Raw genomic sequence first — 27,017 nt, 5'->3', positions numbered from 1 at the left:
TATTGTAAGATTCTAGTCACATGATATTCTAGAAAATACAAAACTATCCTGACAGAACATAGATCTGTGACTGGCAGGGACTTGCAGTGGGGTGAGGTATGTGACTGCAAAGAGGCAAGAGAGAACTTAATGAAATACTGACAATGTTTTATCTCTTGCTTTTAGTTATACCACTGTATAAATCTGGTACAATTCAGAGAACTCTACTCTTACACAAATTTTATCTGACTATAAAGTGATTAAAAATAAAGAAAAAACCCACATTTCCCCTGCATACCTCAAGTTTATTTTGTGAGGATCACATGACATAGTTAAATTTAGCTGAAGTTGACCCATGTTGATATTAAAGGCTTTCTTAAAGGCCAAAAGAATTTGGCCTCACAGATGTCTCAGCTGTCACTGCCCCCAAACTGGTTAGTTTGGTTAGTTCAAGCTTCAGTTCCTTACCTAACTAAAGTTAGTAACTACACACTACTAAATCTAGTATATCTTTCTGACAACAAATTATTTGTAGCAATTGATGTCAAATCCTTTAACATCTATCGCTAAGTAAACTTCAAGAGTTAACAGGATAATTCCTTAATGCACAAAAGACCATATCTATGTTTACAAAAAATGTTATTTATCCCTCAGAGCTTTCTCCTGCAGGAAGTTATTTATAATATTGCCTGATGATTCACATGGACTTCAGCTGAAATTTAGACTTTGTTACTTCATCAGACACTTTCTTACTAGGGTATTCTTTGACTTTCTTCTGACTTTCTTACTAAGGTTTTCTTGTCATTTATCCCTGTCGCTTTTTTTTTTTTTTTTAAATACAAGGAAAATTAACTTGGGTTAAGTAAGAAATAATTTATAAAACTGCCTAAGTAATATTTATACCTCAAGTACACACTTTCCTCCACAATCTTAGGAAACAAGAATTAGGGAGAAACAAAAATGAAAATTACTGATTGGGGGGAAAAGCCATTTGTGTCTAACCTTTTAGTCACTTTTGTCAAAGCTTATGGTAGAATAAAAAATTTTTAAATATAATTTCCACTTTAAATACAGGTGGAAGAAAAATCTTCTTACTTGCAAACCAACCTTCATAACTTTGACACTAAAAATGTACAGTCCTATACCCTGCATTTGAGATGATGAAAGCCCTGGTAGGACAACAAATTTCAAGAACTGTAGAAAACTGATGTTCGAACAACAAAAGTATCCTCTGAAATTATTTCATCCCAACTTTTCATTTAGCTATCACCAAAGTGGGAAAATGTGAGTATTCAGATATAGAAGCTGGATTTTTTTTTTCATGGAAAAAAATGTGTTGTGTTTGTAATAAAATAGCCAACAAATTGCAGAAGATAGAAGAAAATGAGATAAAAACTTAAGAATTTTTTGAACCACAGGACAACATCTGTTCTTATTCTCTAGAGTCTACAAAACCAGAGAAAATTTTAAATTCACTCTACAAAAATATTTATATTGTTGGTAACTGAAATCCATTCAAAGATCTGAAAATACGTTTTTCTCCTAATAAACAGAACCTCTAATCTTCTTCAATTTGGAGACAGAAGTTACATCTCAAATACAGAAATCTGCCCTTTTTGTAGACAGATAATTGCCTTCAAATTGGAGATCTACCTAAAACTAGTGAAACTCATTAGATAGGAATTGATAAAATCTTGTTAAATAAGCAGACAATTAATTATATTTGGTTATATGACAAGAGGACAATTCTTTAGTCTGTGATAAATGCCCTATCAACATTGCTTTTCTAATGTAGACATAAATTCTACTTGTTTATAGTAACTTTACTCATAACTGCCAGAACTTGGGAGGCAACCAAGATGTCCTTCAGTAGGTGAATGGAAAAATAAACTGTTATTTTGAGACAATGGGATATTATTTAGCACCAGAAAGAAATGAGCTAGTAAGCCATGAAAAGACCTTAAGTAATCTTAAAAGCATATTGCTAAGAGGAAGATGCCAATGTGAAAAGGCTACAAACTATATGGTAAAAGCAAAACCATGGAGAAGTCAGTGGTTGCCAAGGGTCAGTGAGGAAGAAGGAAGGGATGAATAGGCGGAACACAGGATTTTTAGGCAGTGAAATCGTAGTATCATATTATGATACAACAACCGTGGATACTTGTCATGACACATTTTTCAAAACCCCACAGAATGTACAAAACCATTTATATGTAATGTGAAGTATGGACTTTGACAATGATGATGTCAATGTAGGTTCACACATTATAACACATGTAGCACTTCAGTGCCAGATGCTGAGGACGTGCCAGATGTAGGGAGGCTGTGCATGTGTAGGGGGCGTGGAGCAAAAGGAAATTCTACTTTCTACTCACTTTTGCAGTGAACCTAAAACTGCTCTAAAAAATGAAGTCTATTTTTTAAAAAGGTGTATGTACACTTTAGTTGGTTTTTAGTAGCTGGTATGAAGTTCTCTGATTAGGGAGAGGATCAATATATACCCACTTTGTAAAGAAACTATTATATAAATTGAATATGCAATGTTCTCATACTTCATTTTAAAGATACATTTGAAAAAGAGAAATGATCTCAGTACAGTTGGAACATTTCTAAAACCAGTTCAGAGATTCTCTTTACACAAATTCTTACATGTTGGGAATCAGAGTCACTAATATATGAGTAAGATCCACACTTGTTAAATGTACTTAGTTTAAAAACAGCCTAGAATCAGCTAACTAGAAAACATACTTGGAAATATTGGGTCAAAGCCCCTCATCTTAAAATAAGTAAAACAGAGGCTCAGAGAAGCTATATGATTCTCCCCAGGACTATTTAAGATAGAAGGACTAGAACTTTGGTATTCTAAAGTTTCAAGTTTGTCTTTTCATTATACTACTACCATTAAAGAAAACAAAATTATGATTTCTTAAAAGACACAGATGTAACTTTTTTTTCTTTTTCCACTTTAAGAGGATAAGAATCTAATTAGTGTATTTCTTTGGCTGATAAGCACTCACTCGAGCTGCCCACTTACTCATTTATTCTGCCTGCTTGATTTTTCCCAGAGGTCATATAAAAAGAAAATCATGTTTTAAGAATGCTAAAAGCCAAAGACAATGTTTCACCACGAAAGTGAATATAAAACCCACGTGTGGGTTATTATTCAAGCAAGGGCTACGCTCCCCATCCCACCACTGATAGTCGGAATTTAGAATCTTGCTCGACGTCTTACAGAGGTAAAAATCCACCCTTAGTGGGAGCAGCTGTGACTCTGTGAAAGAAGCTACAAATAACATGCTGGGAAATTCAGCAGGCACTGTTATTATATCCTGTTTATACTGTCATTTTTCCTATCAGTAGGATATTATTTATACAGACCCCACCCATGAACTTCTTGTTTATCTTATTATAGAAATCCTCCAAATCTATAAAAAGAAGCCTCTGTATTAGTTTCTGGAACAAGCACATGTGTTATAATTTTGCACCTCACTACACTTTTTTTATTTAGCAATCTCTTTTGTTAGGCCCTACTCATTCTCATTTTTATCTCAAGGTTGATTTATTTCATTATTTCACATATTAGAGTTGAACTTAACTTTTTAAAGACTCCATAACAGGACATAGATTCTGGGGCTCCACACCTTAAACTTTATTTTGGGAAGATTTCATCAGGTAGAGATATTCTTGTAAGATACACTTCACTAATTTGTTTAAAGACAAAAAGTGGCTATACGCTGAGATCAGGTACCCCTAGTGAGTGAGTCCTAGATGTCTGGAAGCTTATGTAGGCTTCTCTATGCCAGGTATGCCAATTATGATGGACAAGCTTTCTATGGATTCTCACTAACTCACTATTTTCTAGTTGGATCTCTTTTCTAGAATGAAAAGCCCTGCCCCTGAGGCTAGTTTGATGGGCCAGGTGAAAATGCAACACAGTAATACATGAGAAATAAATGAATTCACTAAGTTGACCAATGGGACAATGAAACAATCTTGTTATAAATCACCCTCACTCCCCTGCCTTATGTAAATAACTGAATTAAAGCAGATAAAAGAAAGATGCAAATTCCTTAAGGGCAGAAATTCACACAGCATTTGGTGAACAAATAATTATTTTTGGAGAGGGAACGTCACTGGACAAAGTTAATATTGGATAAACTTTCATATGTTCAGCTTGTGTCAGCTTCACTAAAACTCCTTTTACTCTACAAGACAGCACTACAAGGCAGCTAGGTAAACATGAAATCTTCAGAAAGTATGTATAATGCTAGACTCTCTGGGAATGTGCAAGAAAGATCACTGGTTTTTGTTTTTTTGCTTTTTAAAAAAAAAATGTTTATTTATTTTTGGCAGAGAGGGAGCAAGCATGAGCAGGAGAGGGGCAGAGAGAAAGGGAGACAGAGGATCCGAAGCGGACTCTGCACTGACAGCAGCAAGCCCCATGCAGAGCTTGAACCCATGAACCATGAGATCGTGACCTAAGCCGAAGTCAGATGTTCAACTGACTGAGCCACCCAGGTGCCCTGAAAGATCACTGCTTTTAAAGAACTTTACTCTAAAATGCATAACTGAAATGAGGCATAGTACCTAAGAGTGGTGAACTTAGTGTAACTGATTTCATAAAGAGAGAATTCTAAGAGCACCTGGGTGGCTCAGTTGATTGAGCATCTGACTCTTGATTTCAACTCAGGTCATGATCTCAGTTCATTGGATTGAGCCCCACATAAGGCTCCGAGCTGAGAGTGAGGAGCCTGCTTAGGATTCTTTTCCTTTGCCCCACCCCACCTCAAAATAAGTAAACATTTAAAAAAAAAAAAAAAAAAAGAGAGATCTACGTGTGCTAAAGTGATCAAAGAAGCCAGAATGAGGATAATAATTGAGGTAAAAAATTTTTTTTTAATTTTATTTATTTTGAGAGAGAGAGAGTGGACAGAGCGAGAGGGAGAAAGAGAGATTCCCAAGCAGGCTCTGCACCATCAGCACAGAACCTGATGTGGAGCTTGAACTCACCAACTGTGAGATCATGACTTGAGCTGAAATCAAGAGCCAGATGCTTAACCAACTGAGCCACCCAGGCACCTCAAGGTAATCTTGATAAACAGAACTTTATAAGGCTGAAGTGTGAAGGGGAAAAGCATACTAGGCACAAACAATGATTTGTAAGCATCGAAATGAGAATTCTGAAAATGGTGAGTATCTAAATTTAGTTAGGGAGAATACTGAAGAGAAGATGGCAATAAAAAGAAGGCTGGAGTCAGACTATAAGGAGTTTCATTTTTCAGACAATGGAGAACCATTAAAGATATGTGATCAAGGGAAAATGTGCCCAACCTTTTGGAATAGGAATGAAGAGGAGGAAGAATAAGTTGGATTGAGGTTGAAATGGGGGAAGAAGTTTTTAACAGTACCAAATCCTATGATTATAGAAGCAAAATAAAGGTCACGTGATATAACAAGTAATGTGTAAAAATATTTTCAGAACCACAAGATGGCATTATGAGGACTCTTACTGAGTGGCACAATGTTAAAAATATGCCAGTCCACTGAAATTTAATGTCAGAAAAGCTTACCAATCTCCTAGAATTGTACTTCTCAAACCCAAATTATCTGGGGATCTGGTTAAAATGAAAATTCTGATTCAGCAGGTTTAGGGTGGTACTCCGTATCTTTACATTTCTAACAAGCTCCAAATCATGCTGTTCCACGGACTACACTTTGAGTAGCAAGACGCTAAAACATCTTTCAGCTTCCCTTTCCAAAAAGGCAATACTACTGTGTTTAATCCACTATGCTGTAGCTATTCCCTTTAGATATTCCTAAGAAATTCCTTTTAAAGGTATTTTCTTATAATGTGAATCAATGTCACATGGGTTTCAAAAGCTACTATTTTATTTACTTTCATTTTTTTAAGTTTATTTCTTTATTTTGAGAGAGAGAGAGAGCATAAGTGGGGGAGTGGCAGAGAGGGAATCCTAAGCAGGCTCTGCATTGTCAGCATAGAGCCAGATGTGGGTATTGAACTCACAAACTGTGAAATCATGACCTGAGCCAAAGTTGGACAGTTTACTGACTGAGCCACCCAGGCACCCCAAAAGCTACTATTTTAAAAGTCTAAGATGACTCAAGATTCGGGGGATTCAAGATCCTCAAAAACACTTCCACCTGGAAAAATAACCAACTCTATAATACCGTTCTATAACACTACAGTTTTATTCTTTTTTGTAGCTGACAAACTAGAAGATACTATTGTTTCTAATCTTAGAGATAAAGTAAAAGCCCTGAAAAGACAATACTCTGTCGTTTCACAGTGCACATCAGTGGGTTTTGGTAAAACCCACTTAACTTGCCCTTACAATGCCCTTAGCATATTCCTTAATCCTTGAAGATAAAGGTAAAAATGTATTTTACATATTCTATTGAAAGGTATAAAAATTAAATGTGTACACATCCTTCTATTAAGAAAGATTTCTACATGGAAGGATATGCCTTTAATTAGAATCTTTTACCATGAATATAGGCATCATTTGTAAAAGTATGTTAGTAGTGTTATATATCACACACACATATGTATTAGAATTGGTTGATTCTTGGGATGAAATTTAAGACTTCTGAAATCTCAAGTTTCATTTTTTACCATACTGATGGTCAATAACAACTTTTTTACATAAATTAGCTTCAATAAATACCGATGTCTAGAGAACAGAAATGATATCTTAAAATTGGAAGGTACTATGTGATTAGATCCAACTATTTCATCATATAGGTAAGAATCTGAGATGCAGAGGCTAAAAAGCCCAAAGTCACGTAGGTGCTAACGGCATGTCAAACAAGGAGGGGAGGAGGAAAAAACTAATTTTTAAATCCATTAATGTACAACATACAACAACGTACCAAATACAAAATGCAGTTAAAAGAGTTTCCAGTTCTTCTAACGACTAAGATATAGCTGAGTTTATATTAGGTCTTATAAATAAATCACTGATATCCAAGAAAGAAAGAATACATACCAACAAACACGACATGCTACCCCCATATTTAAGAACTCCATAAAAAACGCAATCTGAATAGAGAATGACACATATACACCACATACTTGAGATGGGGCTGCGGTGGGGTGGGTAATGGGATGGTATATAAAGAACAAAGAGAAGACAATGATAACTCTTATCTTCTCAGTAACAGTTCGAAGAGAGCTTCACATATGAAAAGGGCTTAAAAAAAAACTTCCTTTACTCTCATGGATAATTTTTTAATTGGTAAAATTGAGAATCAGGAGGACTGCAAGCTTTTAAAAACATGAAATGTAGATAGCAGTTGGATGTGCATGTGTCATAAGCTCTGTCAGTTACAAGAAAACCAGAGACCCTTTTTTAGTCATAAAATGGGGAATTTTGTGGTTATCACAAATGCTATAAAATTTACTAGCACCAGTTTAAAAAAAAATCACTGGAGAAGTTTCATGATATCAGAGACAATGGGTTTTAAATCATAGGCATACATTATTATGCCTAAGTTGACAGGTCTGCGCTGCAATGCAGAAATGCAAGCAATATTCCAACATCTGCACCAGAAGGCAGAGACTAGACATGATTCCAGAATAAAGGGCTCTTTAGCTCTTACCTGTTACCTGTGCAACAACTGCTTGGGAAATCCTCCGATTGGCAAGAAAGGCTTTGATTTCCTCTTTTATCACACTGCTGTCCCTCCTAACAAAAACAGAAGACAAGACCAACAATGTATGTTGAAGGTAGAAATCCTCATCTTTGCTAAGAAAGGTGAAGCAGAGAGGTGGGGAGCACATAGAAAGAAAGAACACAAAAATAAAGGTAAACAGACCAAGCTTGTGTGAAAATATGAAATTAAAACAAACCAAGAAACACCAAATATTCAAGTCCTAAAACATCACACCATCAGACAGACGCTTTAGTGAATGCCACAGTAGATATAAGTCTCATACCAGACGATGGTTAATCGCATGCTGTGTATAATTCACATTAGGAACAAGGCTGCCATATGGTATATACTAAGTTTCATTACTGAGGAATGAATATACCTTACACAGACAGAAATCCTAGAAAAATAAAAAGCAATAACAACAACAAAAATCAGTTGTGAGTAGACTGTGGGCTCGCATGTTAACTATGAAACTGCATAAATAATGTTCATTTTAAAACCTTTGTTAAAGGAACAGAAATCATCATCATTCTTACAACTGCTAAAAACATTAGCCATTTGAAAATTTTAATTTGCCTTCTTTTTCCTGTATAAACCAAAAAAAAAAAATTAAGTGGGATGAAATGAATATAGAATTTTAATATAAAAAGGCAACATTAATTTCCTATTATATGTAATATAGAGTACTTAAAACTATATTGTGTCCTTGAGATTACATACATATTATAGATCTAATTTTTCCTCCACTAAGACAACAACAAATTCTCACAAGACGAGACATTTACTAGAACAATGAAAGGCAAGACTTCTATTTCTCCACCACAACAAATACACTTTAAGTAAAACTTATACCCTTAAAACCAACCAATTTCTCTTTGAATACTTTATGTTCAAAAGGATTACATAAATAAAGTATTGATTTTTGATCAAGCTCAAAAAAAACACAGAATAGTGGTAATTTATAATCTCATACAGGGTCAGCAAACTATGGCTAAATCTGGCCTCCCAACTGTTTTTATACAACCTGTAAGAGCTAAGTAAGAATGTTTTTCACACTTGCAGTCATTATGTGATGACAGAGAACACTAACTCTAAACATGAATTAAGCAAAGTATTATCTCCTCACCAAAAATTCCATCCTTCTATTGGTAGGCCTATGTTTTAAAAACTATATTCAATATTGTATTTTGTCAATAAAAATCTGTGACTTTTTTTTCCCTCTTAGATGTTAAGTATTAAGTATGTGTATTATATCCTCTATTTTGCCTCTTGGCCACAAAGTGTAAGATGTTTACCATCTACTCTTTCCGACCCCTGATCTGAGAAAAAAGGATCATGAAATCTTTACAAATCATTTTGTAAATGAACCACAAACTTCCAAACTACTTATAGGAGCCCAAGTCTTTCTAAAGATTATTTGGAGTAACAAAAGAAAAGATCCTACCCAAAAATAATCAGTTGTGATTTAACTTAGAACAGGTATGTTAGCCCTTTCGTGAGGAGGGGCTATACATTGTGTGAGTGGATACCAATGTTCCCTTTCAGGAATTCTTTCTGGAAAAGAGCAGAGAAGTAATAGTAGTGACAAGCTTTCAATCTGAAGCTCTACTGTATATTCCTGACCTACTGGTTAGAAATGCTAGTCAAAAAAATTCCTAAAGAAAGAAAACAGCTGCCTAATCCAATACTTAAAATTTCTCATACTCCTCTAGATTCTGATCTAGATACTGGCTAGATTCCCTCCAAAATGCTTGTTCATATTGGAAGTTATTTCTTTGAAAAACATGCACTCTCATTTGATTTAAAACTGTGTATCTGAAATAAAAAGGCACAATACATTTAAATACATTTTAAAGTCAAATAAAATAAACTGCTCTGTATAATACAGGTAGTATAGACCAAATGGCTCTCAAAATCCACCAATAAATACCTGCGCAAGGGATAATTTCAGCAGTATGAATTTGCCTTACGTAAATAAAACAACCAAATCATTTGGTCTCTGATACAGCTTCAAAATTAATCTGAAAAAATTTAAATAAAGCACTGCATTGCAATGTATAGACTATCCTTCTAGGAAAATGAAAAGTGAGTTTAACAGAATATTTATTAAGGTTAAATAAAAAACGTGCTTTCTGGGAAAAATGATTAAATGGTATTTTCTTGACTACGGATTTAAATTGGAATTTAAATCAATTTATTTTAAATCAAATTCACCTAGAGTAGACACTAAATCATAAAGAGGAGATAACATTCAATTATTCCAATAGGAAATATCCAATTTGTGAATTATTCACAGCCTTGCAGTATGACATTATCAAGGGCTGCAGAAAGACAAAAAGAACTTCAAAAAGTCTGCAAAACAGCAGCAATTCATTTACCCTCCCATAGACTATATTTTTAGATACTTGGCAAGTTCCTAAGTACCAAGTTAAAATAAGTTAAAAAAATAATAGTAACAAAACCTCTTTAGTCAACTGCTTTACCAGAGAGAAGCTTTTTCAAACTGAAGAAAAACTTAAGACTTAAAAGATAAGGATATGCTTGGGCAAGTCATTTAATAAAGCTGGACCCTGGTTTCATCATCTGGTAAAATGAGAACATTAATACCACCATCACAAGGCTTTTAAAATTTTTCTCCAAGCATGGAAATTAAATTTAAATAAAATTTAGTATTAAATGTATGTATATGTGTGTATATGTGCATAATATAAAAAAAATTCTTCAATGAAAATTTTTTTGAAACTGTAAAACCATTAAACAATGACTATTATTTTATAAAACTCTAGAAAGAATCCCAGAAGAAGAAACAAAGGATCTGCTATAATTACCTACATCTGAAGTAAACATCTATATCAGGTGCTTTAAGGCACCATGGAAAGATTTAGACACAAGTAGTGATGTGTTTAGTTGGTTTCATCAGGTATAGGTATCCCCTGCTTTCTGAAGGTTCGCAGTATGCCACTCTGCTTTTATAAAAGAGCTACATTAGTTTGGTAAAAGCCAAAATCTCCTTCGGATTTCGGTTAGTGAAAACAGGTACGAATGTAGGTCTTTCCTAAAAGTGAAGTGGTATAATTCAAGCTTTCAGATGGTGGGCGGGGGGTGAGGGGAGACCTGTATTTTCAAAATAGTAATAGCATTCAACTTTCACTGTGTCCAGTTCTCTTGTGTATTTCAAAGACCTCCATTCTACAGGGTTAACTATGTTCTTTAAACTTTCACATATTCCCCCTCATTCAGTCTTCTTTAACAACAAGGCTCTCCTACTGTCCACATCAAAACTCTGAAATCACCAGTTTCCTGATGCGAAAACTCTTTTGTTTACTCCAAATCTAACTTCCTTATATTCTCCTACTGCTTACCTTCTGTCTTCATTTGAAATTTTTCATCCTCTTTAAAAAGAATGGATCCCTTTTTCTTCACTTTTTTTTTTTTTAGGAAAACCAATTTTTTCAAGTTTTTATTTTAATCACCAAGTGCTTATCATGATTCACTTCTCTTAAAAATCTCACATTCCTCATGATTTGTACTCCTCAAGTCTTACGAAATTAAAGTAAAACACAAGTTGATCTTCTTTGATTCCATGGCTTACTTCCAAGATAATCTACCACTCTATTTGCATCGAACCACTTAAAATCGATGTCATCTCCTCCTACTACCTTTTCCAAATCACAGCCATGCTGAATTCATCTATCTGGGTGATTTCCACATGAGGATAAAATTCTTCCTTTCCACCCTCCATTGTCATTATTTTTATAACTTGCTAAACTTTCCATTGTTACCCACAGACCTTTCTTAATATCCAAATGAATTAATCAGGAATGCCTCTTTGTAGAATCACCCTTTCTTTAAGACACAATTTAACAGTCATCTATTCAGAGACGTTCTCCCTGATATAGCTAAGAAAGATCTCTTTCTTACAACAACTAACTTTATCATTTCAATTATACTACTCACATGCTAACCTATTACATGGTATTCTGTATTATAGCAGTTCCCCAGACCTGGTCTTATCACTCCTACTAGCCTGTGAAGTCTTTTGGCACAAAGATTGCGTCTTATTCATCATGGGGTTTGCATATAATAGAGCTTAATTTGTTCAGTGAATGAACAAATTTGTAGTTGAAGATAAAAGGTTGTAGTATGGCAAACCTGATCTAGATAATTTATAAAACAGCTCTAAATTCTTAATCTCAGGTATGTTTAAGCTTCCTAAATCAGAATGGAAAAAGAGTTATTTATGCTAGTTCAAAATGGCAATCCTTCCATTTCCAGAATGAAGGCTATTAAAGACTACGTGTTTAAAAGTTGTATGCTTTAACATCTTCTGTATTTTCTCAGTTGATATACACTACACATTCTTTAGGACCCCTTAAAGGTAGCCATCTATCTCAAAGACTTCCAGAGATGGACCAGTCCCTACAAAGACTATTTCACAGGTGAGAAAATATAATTACATATAAATTCTTTAGCTTTTAAATAAAAACCTGCTCCTTTAATTTCTACTCATGGAGACAAAGCATAATTTAAAAATTTTAAAGATAATTTTCAAAGAAAAGCTACTCTATATGTATAAACAACATGATAACTGAATTTAGAAAATAAATATCCTAAATCACTTATTGTTAGGCATATAGATAACCACTCAGAATAAAGTCTTAGATCTTGTATAAAATACTAACGCAGTTTGTATAAAATACTAACATTTAAGTACATGGGTAGTTAAGCATAACACCTATAATATATGGCATTGTTTATGACTTCTTCATAAGCCTCATTTTACTTGTTATTTTATAATACATACGTGAAAGAGCAGACGCACTTTAATAGATGTACACTGTAATATAAACGGATGTATATATACAACAGTATATAAATATGTGTGTTAATAGATGCATTTTAAAAATATTAATATGTGAAATGGGTTTTCATTCTAGCTCTTGGTTTTATTTAAAGTTCTTCCTAAAATGTTATATATTCAATAATGTGTTGAGAGCTCACATTCTAGTTTCTTTCTTGTTTCACCATGATCAATTAAAAATGAGAAAAGCTACTTTCTTTCTGATTCTTTCCTAAAAAGTTGATCAAATATACAATTATAACCTAATTTCTATAAAGAATTTCCTTGTGTGCCCTGAAATTATTAGGTATTAAGTCTGAACTCAACGGCTTATGTAATTTGAAAAATATTTATCTTATGGTTGAGTGCTGTAGACGCAGGGAAATGTGAGCATGCAAGATGTGAATTACATGTATCTAGAAAAGGAGACAGGAAGGCATGCAGGTACTCATTCTCCCTACTTACAGCCCACCAAATCTAATTCACTATAATGTCACCATAGTGTTGAGTGATTAGTGAGGGCAGGATAGCCCTATGTGGGCACAGGATACTGAAAGATCCACCGCTCAAAAATTTCTCTAACACTCTACCAAATAAAAATTCATCTGGTTAGTAAATGATCTAAAGTGGCAAATGCATGTGGGGGGTGAGGGAGGGAGGAACAGCCCATTAAGGCATTCACAACTTTGTCTTGTGTTGTATCTACCACTGTTCTTAAAATCTTACTGAAATCTGCAGATGTGAAAAATTTATTTACAGAGGCAACAGATACCAGAGACATGGTAATAAAGACGTGGGTCAGAATTCAGGCTCTGCCACTTAATATCTAGGTTTTCTTGGGCTAGTTATTTAAATTTTGTGAATCTCAATTTTTCTGCTCCACTTCACACACAGCACTGTTATGATGATTAAAAGGTTGAGAATAGTCATGCAATAAACTTCTCCCTCTGATCTAAGGTTACTATGTGCAAACTTGAGAAAAATTAGAAGTCAGTACAAAGGAGGAGTGCCAGTGTGGGTGAGAACAAAATGGCAGAGGACCACAGAGACAGAAAGTTCAGTGAGACCCCCTAGATGATTAGAGAACCAAAGTAGAAGTTCAAAGAAGCAGAGAATAGGACAAAGTATCCTAACTATACAACAAGTGGCAGTTTGTAAATTAAATGCTGGTAACAGTGCCTAAACATGTATACATTTAATGATGAAACGTGAAGGTGCATTTATGGTGGGATTTAATTACAAATCCTATTCATTGCTAAATAGGTTTTCTGTTTATTTTGAAAACATAGTTGCATTACAACAATATGCCAATGTAAGAGTTAATAGTCAAGTTTTTAGACCATTGTAGTCAAGCTTTAGATCTTGGTCAATCTCCCAGAGCCCTTTGTTAACATGAAAGTTTCCCTAAATTTCATGGCAGTCTAATACACATTTGGGAATTAACTATTATATGTTAAAAGTTTATTAAAACTGATTAATGACAGCAACAACAAAAAACAAGTAGCATATAAATTTTATTAGTGATACCCTCTCTACTCAGAATAATTAAAAGCTAACCTTGTTATATTTCAGTGACTTAAGTAACTTCTATTTGCCCAAATGGTTTTCTCGCTCAATCATGACAATGATATACATATTAAAATCAAAAGAACACCTAAACTGTGGCTAGCTGCTTTAATAAATGACAATGAATTCAAAGCCAAATTGATCTCTTATATTTTTAAGTTTTAAACATTTAAATAACAGGGTCCAATGGCTGCTCTATGAACCTATTCATCACAGGAATTACATTGGCATCTAGATGCAATAGCCCTTCAACTCATGATTCCATATAAGGCAGTGTAACCCTAAAAACAAATTTGGGACTGTTTGTTTAAAAGGTATTTTACCATGGCAGTACTATAGAATAGATCTTCCATATGGCAATATTAAGTCACCATTATACTATCTTCAAGTCTTAAAATCTTTAGGAAGAACTATAACTCATAGGTTTTAATTTTATTTCTGACAAAATTTGTACTGTAAATTCTTTCATTATCTATTGTAACTACCTGCAGGCTCTCCTCCCTACTACAGTAGTGGTAATCTATTGAAAACAATGCTTTTATCATGTCTATTCCCACAGAACTGTAAAAAAGCCTTAATTCCAGTCAAATTAAACATAAACTACTTGCGTGGAACTCAAATCTTCCAAAACCCGTACTGAGTCGTAATATTCTTATTACCATAGTCTAGCCCATACAATCTTTAGAAGCCTAAACATGTCTTGCCTTTTCTACCTATTATTTACTATTCCCTTAACTTTAAATAAAATTCCTATATTTCAAAACAAAGGCTATTCTTTCAGATTTAGCTCAAATTCATCCATTCACATAACATATTAAACCGTTACTCTGTGTCAAGGACAATTCTAGATTCTGGAAACACAACATTTGAAAACACATGGTTCTGTCCTCAAAGTGTTCCAGGTCCAGTGTGAAGTCTTTCCTAATCACCTCTGTTGAAAGTGGACTTTTCTCTTTTTCAGTGTTTAAAACAACAAAGGCTTATACTTCCCTTGTAACGGATAACAAAAAATATATAAATATATGCATCTCTTAAATTAGAACTTTAGCTGCTTAGGGGTAGAAACCATGTCTATTCTTTGTAAGTACACTTTTTAAATACCAGGTCCTCAAAATTCTTTTGTTGTGGTATGTTAGAGTGAAAAATTAAGAGTGTATACATTTTGTATCATAAAATCATCTCTCTCAAAAATTCTAAGGATCAAAAAAAAATTCTAAGGATCAGAATGTGTCTGTTAAAAATCCAGAAAATACAGATGTTAGCAATTAGAACTACAAAGAGAAGGCTAACTTCTGCTTTGGTAAACAGAATGTAAAAGGTTTATCAAGCAGCAAAGAGAAAGGGCTAAGGTAGAGAAGACAAAATCTGAATTATAATCATAAAATTAGAAATTTTTTTTCTTTCATCTCCAAGAGGAGGAGGGGGAAATCACAATTCTTAACAGGTAAGTAGCTGAAATACAGTATATTACTCAAAACCAATCTAAGAACACAGACATTCTGGGGACTCTTGAGTAAGCAGAATAACTAACCTCATTAACTCCTCCACTTTATCATCTACATCTAGGTCCTCTTCTGAGGCTTCAAAACTGTATGACCTCTGACCCATGCTGTTTGCATGGTAGCGAGTGGGTGACATCTTTCCATTGGATGTAGATAATCGCTCGTTATTCTCTCTCCCATTTTGATTGGTAGTGCAAGGCTGTGGGGAGGTATCATAACTGTTGCTAGGTGATGGGGACATTCCAGAATGCTGGGTCTGTGTGGAAGCTGTAGCTGTAGAGGAAGATGCTGGAACATTGTTGGTACTATTCCCATAAGAACTTCCTCCATAGCTGGACCTTCTTCCAAACTTGTCACTATGCTCTTGATCAAGACGGTCCAACGTTTCCAAGGCATGGAGAATTTCATGTTTAGTCATTCCAGTACGCCGAAGGCGCTGAAGCAGATCTATCTGCTCTATGGTAAATCTGGGTTCATCTGTATAGTGAGACATGGTTTCCAGCAAACTAAAAAAAAAAAAAAGTTTATTTACAATACTACCAAAAAACGTATCATTATAGAGAATGCTCAGAAGATGCAAAATATTTCTACACCTTAATGAAAGTGATTAAGACATTACTATTATAAAAAATTACATTATATATTATAATAATCTCTCCATGCCAAAACATTATTGTCATGGCAAATGGATTGGTATAGTTACGGAGTTTATTAGCAGATGGACATTAGCTATAATGTAAAACCCAATTTGGCATACAATTTACATTTTCTGCAATTTGGTAAATATTTGAAGCACAATTTCAGATATGGCATTAATACCAAAATAGCAGATTAGATACATATACTTTTAATCCTAGCTTATCTGATTACTTGCAGGTATTTTTACCATCTCAAATTCAGTACTCTACATTAGAGTACTATTAATGAAAAGTTATTGAGAAAATAGTTTGTATTGTCTCGATTTACTAAATATCAGCAAAACTGACCTAGGAACTCTATTATCTTCATTTAGTGTAAACAAATGATTTGGTAAGGTAAGCCTAGGCAAATACCAGTAACTAGCAAAAATATTTAAATGGAAAAGAGAAGTACATTAAAAATCTCATTAAGCATTTCACCCACCACTTAGCAATTTCGTTTAGTATCTCATCTCTGTAATGCATTCTCTCTTAACAGTTATCCCAAGAAATTGATCTTTCATGGTTGTAGCCAAACTATTCATTTTTCTTAGAAAATTGCTTCCACATGGTTCCTTTAACTAACACAAGAAACCGTAGCACACCACAAAATGCCAGAGTCATAACAATATTAAGTTTAAGGAAACTATCAAACTTAAATATTCTCACTACTTGAATTTTTTTCTTAAAAAACCTGACTATCCTAATTTAAGATTTTTTTTAAGTGGTAATTTCTTCTATTTTTACTATTATAGTTCTAGTGCCAAATAGGATTCATGGCATACAGTAGGCTCTAGATAAGTGTTTGCTAATGGAAATAAACGTCAAGGAATTTTCTCAACCTTTACAGGTAAATATCTGTTCTGGGCCAGTTCTCCATAGCTGTTCAAAGTCTGTTTATTCATCCCTCTCTACTGCAAATTTATTGAACATTCACTTCTCGGCAGGAATTGGGCAACAGTTTCATATAATGAAATTTCATCTAATCTTCAAAACAACCCTCTGTGGCAGAATTTTAAGATTTTATATTGACTGATTATTGGGGAAACTAAGGCTCAGATTGGTTCTGTACCTTGCAAAAAGTCTGATTAAGAGCAGAAAAAAGATTTAAACCTAGATCTTATTGACTCCAAAAGCATGTATGATTCCGTTTTCCAGTATATTGCAGAACTTACTGGAATCCTATGATCTGGGATATAGGCTATACTCTTTTAAGTCTCCAGTTAAAACCACTTAGATAAAATCACTCTACTGATGGACTAGGGGTTCTAGGAATAGTTTTTTTTTTTTTTTTTTAATCTTTGGTCCATCTGGAATTTGTATTTACTTAGTAAGTGTGAAAGGATTTCAGCTTTATTTTTTCCCAAATGCTTCACTGAGTAATATGTTTCTTTTCCTCTAACCTGAAATACCACCTTTCTCATATGCAAAATATCCATACAAACCTGTATCTATCTTTGGATTCTCTATTTTATTCCATTGATTGTTTTGTCTTTCAAATTCTAAAAATAAGCAGACAGAAATCTAGACCTTTTATGTGAAATCACTCTAGTTTTAGAGACAGGCTAATTAAAAATAAAAACAAACATTTTGTGAACCAAAAATAACATGTTGCAAGCCATTTGTGGTCACAGGCTACAATGTCTTACACCTAAACATTATCTTCCGTCTTCTTCCAATACTCACTGTGACAAGCTATCCATGATAAAAGTCCTATTTTCATGATTACTGTATTGCCTAAGTTTTTTCCTCCAACATTTTATAATGAAAAATAATAAACATACAGAAAAATTAAAATAAATTTACAGTGAACACCCACATACTAACCATCTGAATTTTCTCATTAGCATTTTACTTACTTTATAACTATCCATTATATCCATTAACTATCCATTCCCTATGCATTCCCTATGCATTCATACCTACATTCATACCTACATTCATCTTTTTTTATGCATTTCAAATTCAGTTACAGACATCTGTACACTTCCTCCTAGACACTTCCACATGCATTTCATTAACTTGAGTTCAGTTATTTGTTCATGTTTTTCTTTTGAGGTAAAATTTACATAAAAGAAAATGCATAAATCTTATGTTTACCATTCTAAGAGTTTTGAGAAGTACATACTGTAAAAATGAAATACATAAAAAATAAAATAAAAATAATTTAAAAAGGGACACTTGGGTGGCTCAGTCAGTTAAGCATCTGACTCTTAGTTTTGGCTCAGATCATAATCTCACAGTCATGAGATCGAGCCCTGCATCAGGCTCCACACTGGGAATGAAACCTACTTGGAATTCTCTCTCCTCCTCTCCCTCTGCCCCTCCCTGACTTGTGAAAACATCTGCGTGCTCTCTCCTTCTCTCTCTCTCTCTCTCTCTCTCTCTCTCTCTCTCTCTCTCTCTCTCACACACACACACACACACACACACACACACACACAATCAGTGAAAATGTGTATGAAGATAAAGAATTTTACTACCACTCCAAGAAGTGCCCATTTCCAGTTAATCCTTGGCCCCTTCCCAGTTAATCCGGGACTGCTTCTCTCATAGGGAACCACTGCTCAAATTTTTCCCACCCCAGATTAGTTTTCCCTGTTCTAGAACTTGATATAAATGGAAGTTCTATGTACTCTTTTGTGTAATTTCTATGTACTTTTTTCACTCAGCATAAAGTTTTTGAGGCTGATCTACAACGTTGTATCAGTAGTTTGTTCCTTTTTATTGTTGAGTAGTACTTCATTATGGGAATATACTACATGTTTATCCATTCTATTTTAGACACATGGACTGTTCCCAATCGTTAGCTACCTAAATACTGTGGCTATTACAATTGTACTTTACTACTTGTTAGCTTAATAAATGCCCCCCTGCCACATATATCATAAGCTGGTTGACAGAGAAGAGAAAATTTCACAACCAGAGTAACTCATTTACTTTTTTTCCTGACCAATTTCAAAAGAACAATACACCCTGCTTAACATAAATGATATATTATTAAAATGCTATGCAGTGTTGCTAATGTTCTATGCTCTATGCTAGTTAACATTACACTGTTATATTCACTGTGAATATCCATCAAGTTGTGACTATTGATAGGTGTATTTTTCAGTAGGTATATTATGCTTAAATAAAGTTTGTTGAATATCTATGTGAACATTTTCTGAGTGGCTTATAAGTACACTAACACTCCACTTTCTGTTATAACCCTTAACCTTTTGTCTGCTCCATCCAGTGCTTAGTAATATATTAACCCCTAATCCTAGGAACTTCTCTTTAAAATTAGCTGCAAATGACATAAACAAATGGAAAAATATTCCATGCTCATGAATTATAAAAGCCAATATTGTTAAAATGTCCACACTATGCAAAGCAATCTACAGATTTAATGCAACCCCTATCAGATTACCAATAGCATTTTTCACAGAACTAGAGTAAATCATCATAAAATTTGTATGCAACCACAAAAGACCCAAATAGCCAAAACAATCTTAAAAAAGAAGAACAAAACTGGAGGTATCACAATCCCAGATTTCAAGATATACTACAAAGTACCTTGCTACAAGATTTCAAGATATACTACAAAGTACCATTACTACAAAGTAGTAGTAATCAAAACAGTATGGTACTGGCACAAAAACAGACACGTAGATCAATAGAACAGAATGGAGAGCCCTGAAATAAACTCACGATTATATGGTCAACTAATCTTTGGCAAAATACCAAGACTAAGCAATGGGGAAAAAACATTCTTTTTAACAAATGATATTGGGAAAACTGGACAGCTACATGCAAAAGAATAAAATTAGACCACTTTCTTATACCATACACAAAAATAAACTCAAGATGAATTAAGGACCTGTGAGACCTGAAACCATAAGACCTAGACAGAACAGAGCACAATAATTTCTCTGACAACATCTTTCTAGATAGACCCCTGGGACAAGGGAAACAAAAAGAAAAACTATTGAGACTACATCAAAATAAAAGGCTTCTTTCTGCACAGCAAAGGAAACAGCAAAACTAAAAGACAACCTAATAAATGGCAGAAGATACTTACAAATGACATCTCTGATAAAAGGTTAGTATCCAAAATACATAAAGAATTGACCCATGTATTTGCTGTCTACAAGAGACCCATTTTCAACCTGAAGACACCTTCTAATTGAAAGTGAGGGGATGGAGAACCATCTATTATGCTACTGGTAGTCAAAAGAAAGCTGGATTAGCCATACTTATATCAGACAAACTAGATTTTAAACTAAAGGCTGTATCAAAATGTGAAGAAGGGCATTATATCATAATTATGGGGTCTCTCCATCAAGAAGAGCTAACAATTATAAATGTTTATGCATCCAATTCGGGAGTACCCAAATATATAAAACAATTAATCACAAACATAAGAAATCTTATTGGTAGGAATGTGGTAATTGCAGGAGACTTTAATACTCCACTTACAATGATGGACAGATCATCTAACAGAAAATCAATAAAGAAACCATGGCTCTGAATGATATACTGGACCAGATGGACTTCACAGATATATTCAGAACTTTTCATCCTAAAGCAGCAGAACACACATTCTTCTTGAGTGCACATGGAACATTCTCCAAGATAGATCACATGCTGGGTCACAAAAGAGCCCTCAATAAATATTGAAGAATTCAGATCATACTACGCACATTTTCAGATCACAATGCTATGAAACTTGAAATCAACCACAGGAAAAAGTCTGGGAAAACCTCCAAATGCATGGAGGTTAAAGAACACCTTACTAAAGAATGAATGGGTCAACCAGGCACTTAGAGAAGAAATTTAAAAATATATGGAAACAAATGAAAATGAAAACACAACAGTCTAAACCTTTTGGGATGCAGCAAAGCAAAGGCAGTCATAAGAGGAAAATACACTGTAATCCAGGCCTATCTCAAGAAACAAGAAAAATCCCAAATACAAAATCTAACAGAAAACCTAGAGGAACTCAAAGCAGAACAACAAAGAAACTCCAAGGCCAGCAGCCGAGCAGAAATAAACAATATAGAATCCAAGAAAAACAGATCAATGTAACTAAGAGCTGACTTTTTGAAAAAATAAACAAAATTGATAAACTGCTAGCCAGACTTCTCAGAAAAAGAGGGAGGATCCAAATACATAAAATCATGAATGAAAATGGATTTATCAAAACCAATCCCTCAGAAATACAGTTATCAGAGAACACTATGAAAAATTATATGCCAACAAACTGGACAACCTGGAAGAAATGGACAAATTCCTAGACACCCACACACTACCAAAACTCAAATGGGAAGTATAGAAAATTTGAACAGACCCATAACTAGTGAAGAAATTGAATCAGTTATCAAAAATCTCCCAACAAACAAGAGTTCTGGGCCAGATGGCTTCCCGGGGGAATTCTACTAGATATTTAAAGCAGAGTTAATACCTATCCATCTCAAGCTGTTCCAAAAAATAGAAACGAAGGAAAACTTCTGGACTCATTCTATGAAGCCAGCATTACCTTGATACCCAAACCAGACAGAGACTCACCAAAAAGGAGACTTACAGGCCAATATCCCTGATGAACATGGATGCAAAAATTCTCAATAAGATACTAGCAAAATGAATTCAACAGCATATAAAAAGAATTATTCACCATGATCAAGTGGGATTCATTCCTGGGCTGCAGGGCTGGTCCAATATTCACAAATCAATGTGATATATCACATTAATAAAAGAGAGGATAAGAACCATATGATCCTGCCAATAGATGCAGAAAAAGCATCTGACAAAATACAGCATCCTTTCTTAATAAACACCCACAATAAAGTTGGGATAGAAGGAACATACCTAAACATCATAAAAGCCATATATGAAAAGCCCACAGCTAATATCATCCTCAATGCGGAAAAATTGAGAACTCTCCCTGAGGTCAAGAACATGACAGGGATGTCCACTCTCATCACTATTGTTTAACATAGTGCTGGAAGTCCTAGTATCAGCAATCAGACAACAAAATGAAATAAAAGGCATCAAAATTGGCAAAGAAGAAGTCGAACTTTCACTTTTCACAGACGACATGATACTCTACCTGGAAAACCTGAATGACTCCACCAAAAAGCTGTTAGGACTGATACGTGAATTCAGCAAAGCTGCAGGTACAAAATCAATGTACAGAAATTGATCACATTTCTTTACACCAATAATGAAGCAACAGAAAGAGAAATCAAGAAACTGATCCCATTTACAACTACACCAAGAACCATAAAATACCTACGAATAAACCTAACCAAAGATGTAAAAGATCTGTTTGCTGAAAACTACAGAAAGCTTATGAAGGAAACTGAAGAAGACACAAAGAAATGGAAAAACATTCCCTGCTCATGAATTAGAAGAATAAATATCATCACATGTCTATAGTACCCAAAGCAGTCTGCACATTCAATGCAATCCCAGTCAAAATTGCACCGGCATTCTCCTCAAAGCTAGAAAAAACAATCCTAAAATTTATATGGAACCAGAAAAGACCCTGAATAGCCAAAGTAATATTGAAAAAGAAAACCAAAGTGGCAGGCATCACAATCCCAGACTTCAGCCTCTACTACAAAGTTGTAATCATCAAGACAGTATGGTATTGGCACAGACACTCAGATCAGTGGAATAGAATAGAGAACCCAGAATCGGATCCACAAATGTATGGCCAACTAATCTTTGACAAAGCAGGAAAGAATATCCAATGGAATAAAGACAGTCTCTTCAGCAAATGGTGCTGGGAAAACTGGATAGCAACATGCAGAAAAATGAACCTGGACCACTTTCTTACACCACACACAAAAATAAACTCAAAATGGAGGAAAGACCTACATGTGAGACAGGAAACCATCAAAACCCTAGGGGAGAAAGCAGGCAACAACCTCTTTGACCTCAGCCACAGCAATTTCTTGCTCGACACATCTCCAAAGACAAGGGAATTAAAAGCAAAAATGATCTATTGGGCTCTCATCAAGATAAAAAGCTTCTGCACAGCAAAGGAAACAATCAGCAAAACTAAAAGGGAACCAATGGAATGGAAGAAGATATTTGCAAATGACATATCAGATAAAGCGTTAGTATCCAAAACCTATAAAGAACTTACCAAACTCCACACCCAAAAAACAAATAATCCACTTAAGACATGAGAAGAAATGAACAGACACTTGCTAAAGACGACATCCAGATGGGCAACAGACACATGAAAAGATGTTCAACATCACTCATCATCAGGGAAATACAAATCAAAACCACACTGAGATACCACCTCATGCCAGTCAGAATGGCTAAAACGAACAACTCAGGAAACAACAGATGCTGGCAAGGATGTGGAGAAACGGAACCCTCTTGCACTGTTGATGGGAATGCAAACTGGTGCAGCTGCTCTGGAAAACAGTATGGAGGTTCCTCAAAAAATTAAAAATAGAGCTACTGTTCCAACCAGCAATAGCACTACTAGGAATTTACCCATAGGATACAGGAGTGCTGATTCATAGGGGCACATGTACCCCAATGTTTATAGCAGCACTTTCAACAATAGTCAAATTATGGAGAGAGCCTAATTGTCCGTCAACTGATGAATGGATAAAGAAGATATGGTTTATATATACAACGGAATACTACTGGCAATGAGAAAGAATGAAATGATGCCATTTGCAGCAACACAGATAGAACTGGAAGGTATTATGGTGAATGAAATAAGTCAGTCAGAGAAGGACAGATATTATATGTTTTCACTCATATGTGGACCTTGAGAAACTTAACAGAAGACCATGGGAGAAGGGAAAGGGAAAAAAATATAGTTACAAACAGAGAGGGAAGGAGACAAGCCATAAGAAACTCTTAAATACAGAGAACAAACTGAGGGTTGATGGAGGGGTGGGAGAAAGGGGAAAATGGGTGATGGGCATGGAGGAGGGTACTTGTTGGGATGAGCACTGGGTGGGTGTTGTATGCAAACGGTTAACCATGGGAATCTACCCCAAAAACCAAGAGCACGCTTTACACACTGTATGTTAGCCAATTTGACGATAAATTATATTAACTATATATATATATATATATATATATATATATATATATATATATATATATATAAAGAATTTATACAACACCAAAAAAACAAATAATCCAATTAACAAATGAGAAGACAAGAACATTTTTCTTTTTTTTACATTATGTAAAAGATTTATTATATGTCATAAAGGTAATATGTGTTATTTTATATATATTAACATTCAACTGTTTTTAACTATCATTTTTTCTCTGTTGTAAGTATTTTCTATAACAGTGACTTTGTTTTTATATTTTTAAATTTATTTTTTTAATTTACATCCAAGTTAGCTAGCATATAGTGCAACAATGATTTCAGGAATAGATTCCTTAGTGCCCCTTACCCATTTGGATCATCCCCATCCCACAATCCCTCCAGCAACCCTCTGTTTGTTCTCTATAGTTAAGAGTCTCTTATGTTTTGTCCCCCACCCTGTTTTTATATTATTTTTGCTTCCCTTCCCTTATGTTCATCTGTTCTGTATCTTAAAGTCCTCACATGAGGAAGTCCTATGATTATCTGACTAATTTTGCTTAGCATAATACCCTCTAGCTCCATTCACATAGTTGCAAATGGCAAGATTTCATTCTTTTTGATTCCCGAGTAATACACTATTGTATGTATGTATGTATGTATGTATGTATGTATGCGTGGTATGTGTGTGTATATACATATACATACCACATCTTCTTTATCCATTCATCCATTGATGGACATTTGGGCTCTTTCTATACTTTGGCTATTGTTGATAGTGCTGCACATGTGCCCCTTTGAAACAGCATACCTGTATCTCTTGGATAAATACCTAGTAGTGCAATTGCTGAGTCATGGGGTAGTTCTATTTTTAGTTTTTTGAGGAACCTCCACACTGCTTTCCAGAGTGACTGCACCAGTTTGCATTCCCACCAGCAGTGAAAAAGAGATCCTCTTTCTCTGCATCCTCACCAACATCTGTTGTTGCCTGAGTTGTTAATGTTAGCCATTGTGACAGGTGTGTGAGGTGATATGTCATTGTGGTTTTGAGTTGTATTTCCCTGATGATGAGTGATGTTGAGCATTTTTTCATGTGTCGGTTGGCCATCTGGATGTCTTCTTTGGAAAAGTGTCTATTTGTGTCTTTTGCCCATTTTTTCACTGGATTGTTTGTTTTTTGGATGTTGAGTTTGATAAGTTCTTCATAGATTTTGGATACTAACCCTTTATCTGATAAGTTGTTTGCAAATACCGTCTCCCATTACATCGGTTGCCTTTTAGTTTTGCTGATTGTTTCCTTTGCTGTGCAGAAGCTTTTTATCTTGATGAGGTCCCGATAGTTCATTTTTGCTTTTGTTTCCCTTGCCTCCGGAGGTGGAGACTTTTTGAGTAAGAAGTTGTTGTAGCCAAGGTTGAAGAGGTTTTTGCCTGCTTTCTCCTCTAGGCTTTTGATGGCTTTCTGTCTTACAGTTAGGTCTTTCATCCGTTTTGAGTTTATTTTTATGTATGGTGTGAGAAAGTGGTCCAGGTTCATTTTTCTGCATGTTGCTGTCTGGTTTTCCCAGCACCACTTGCTGAAAAGACTGTCTTTTTTCCATTGGATATTCTTTCCTGCTTTGTCAAAGATTAGTTGGGCAAACGTTTGTGGGTCCATTTCTGGGTTCTCTATTCTGTTCCATTGATCTGAGTGTCTGTTTTTGTGCCAGTACCATACTTTCTTGATGATTACAGCTTTGTAATACAGCTTAAAGACTGGGATGGTGATGCCTCCTGCTTTGGTTTTCTTTTTCAAGATTGCTTTGGCTATTCAGGGTCTTTTCTGGTTCCATACAAATTTTAGGATTGTTTGTTCTGGCTCTGTGAAGAATGCTGGTGTTATTTTGATAGGTATTGCATTGAATATGTAGATTGCTTTGGGTAGTATTAACATTTTAACAATATTTGTTCTAACTATCTAGGAGCATGGAATATTTTTCCATTTTTTTTTCGAACAGACATTTTTCTAAAGACATACTTGGGGCGCCTGGGTGGCTCAGTCGGTTAAGCGGCCAACTTTGGCTCAGGTCATGATCTCGCAGTCCATGAGTTCGAGCCCAGTGTCGGGCTCTGTGCTGACGGCTCAGAGCCTGGAGCCTGTTTCAGATTCTGTGTCTCCCTCTCTCTGACCCTCCCCCGTTCATGCTCTGTCTCTCTCTGTCTCAAAAATAAATAAATGTTAAAAAAAAAGAAAAAAAGACATACAGATGGTCAACAGACACACGCAAAGATGGTCAACATCACTATCATCAGGGAAATGCCAATCAAAACTACAAGATCCCTAGGGGCACCTGTGTGGCTCAATCAGTTAAGCATCTGCATTAGGCTCAGGTCATGATCTCACGGTTCACGTGTTCGAGCCACCCGTTGGGCTCTGTGCTGACAGCTTGGAGCCTGGAGCCTGCTTCAGATTCTGTGTCTCTCTGTCCCTCCCTCCCCCCCACCCACCCCCACCCCCCGCTGACACTCTGTCTCTCAAAAAACTTAAAAAAAAAAACAAAAAGAAACAACTACAAGATCTCACCTCACACCTGTCAGAATGACTAAAATCAAAACCACAAGAAACAAGAAGTGTTGATGAGGATGTGGAGAAAAAGGAACCCTCATGCACTACTGGTGGGAATGCAAACTGGCGCAGCCAATGTGGAAAACAGTATGGAGGTTCCTCAAAAATTTAAAAATAGAAC

At 35.1% G+C, this 27,017-nt stretch overlaps 1 protein-coding gene across 8 annotated transcripts in view; it reads right to left on the bottom strand.

Moving 5' to 3' along the window:
* Positions 1–27,017, bottom strand: part of HMBOX1 (homeobox containing 1) — a 198,141-nt gene that overhangs the window by 86,944 nt on the left and 84,180 nt on the right. For all 8 annotated transcript variants that reach the window (XM_042983540.1, XM_042983543.1, XM_042983544.1 and 5 more), the window contains exons 3-4: positions 15,591–16,067; positions 7,600–7,685 (exon numbers count right to left, since the gene is read on the bottom strand). In XM_042983540.1, the coding sequence (XP_042839474.1) occupies positions 7,600–7,685; positions 15,591–16,067 (563 nt within the window). The remainder of the gene's footprint in view (positions 1–7,599; positions 7,686–15,590; positions 16,068–27,017) is intronic.

The sequence above is a fragment of the Panthera tigris genome, chromosome B1, assembly GCF_018350195.1.
Source record: "Panthera tigris isolate Pti1 chromosome B1, P.tigris_Pti1_mat1.1, whole genome shotgun sequence".
NCBI classification, from domain to species: Eukaryota; Metazoa; Chordata; class Mammalia; order Carnivora; family Felidae; genus Panthera; species Panthera tigris.
Note: the sequence above shows the minus strand (reverse complement) of the source record. Positions and strands in the feature narration are given on the sequence as shown.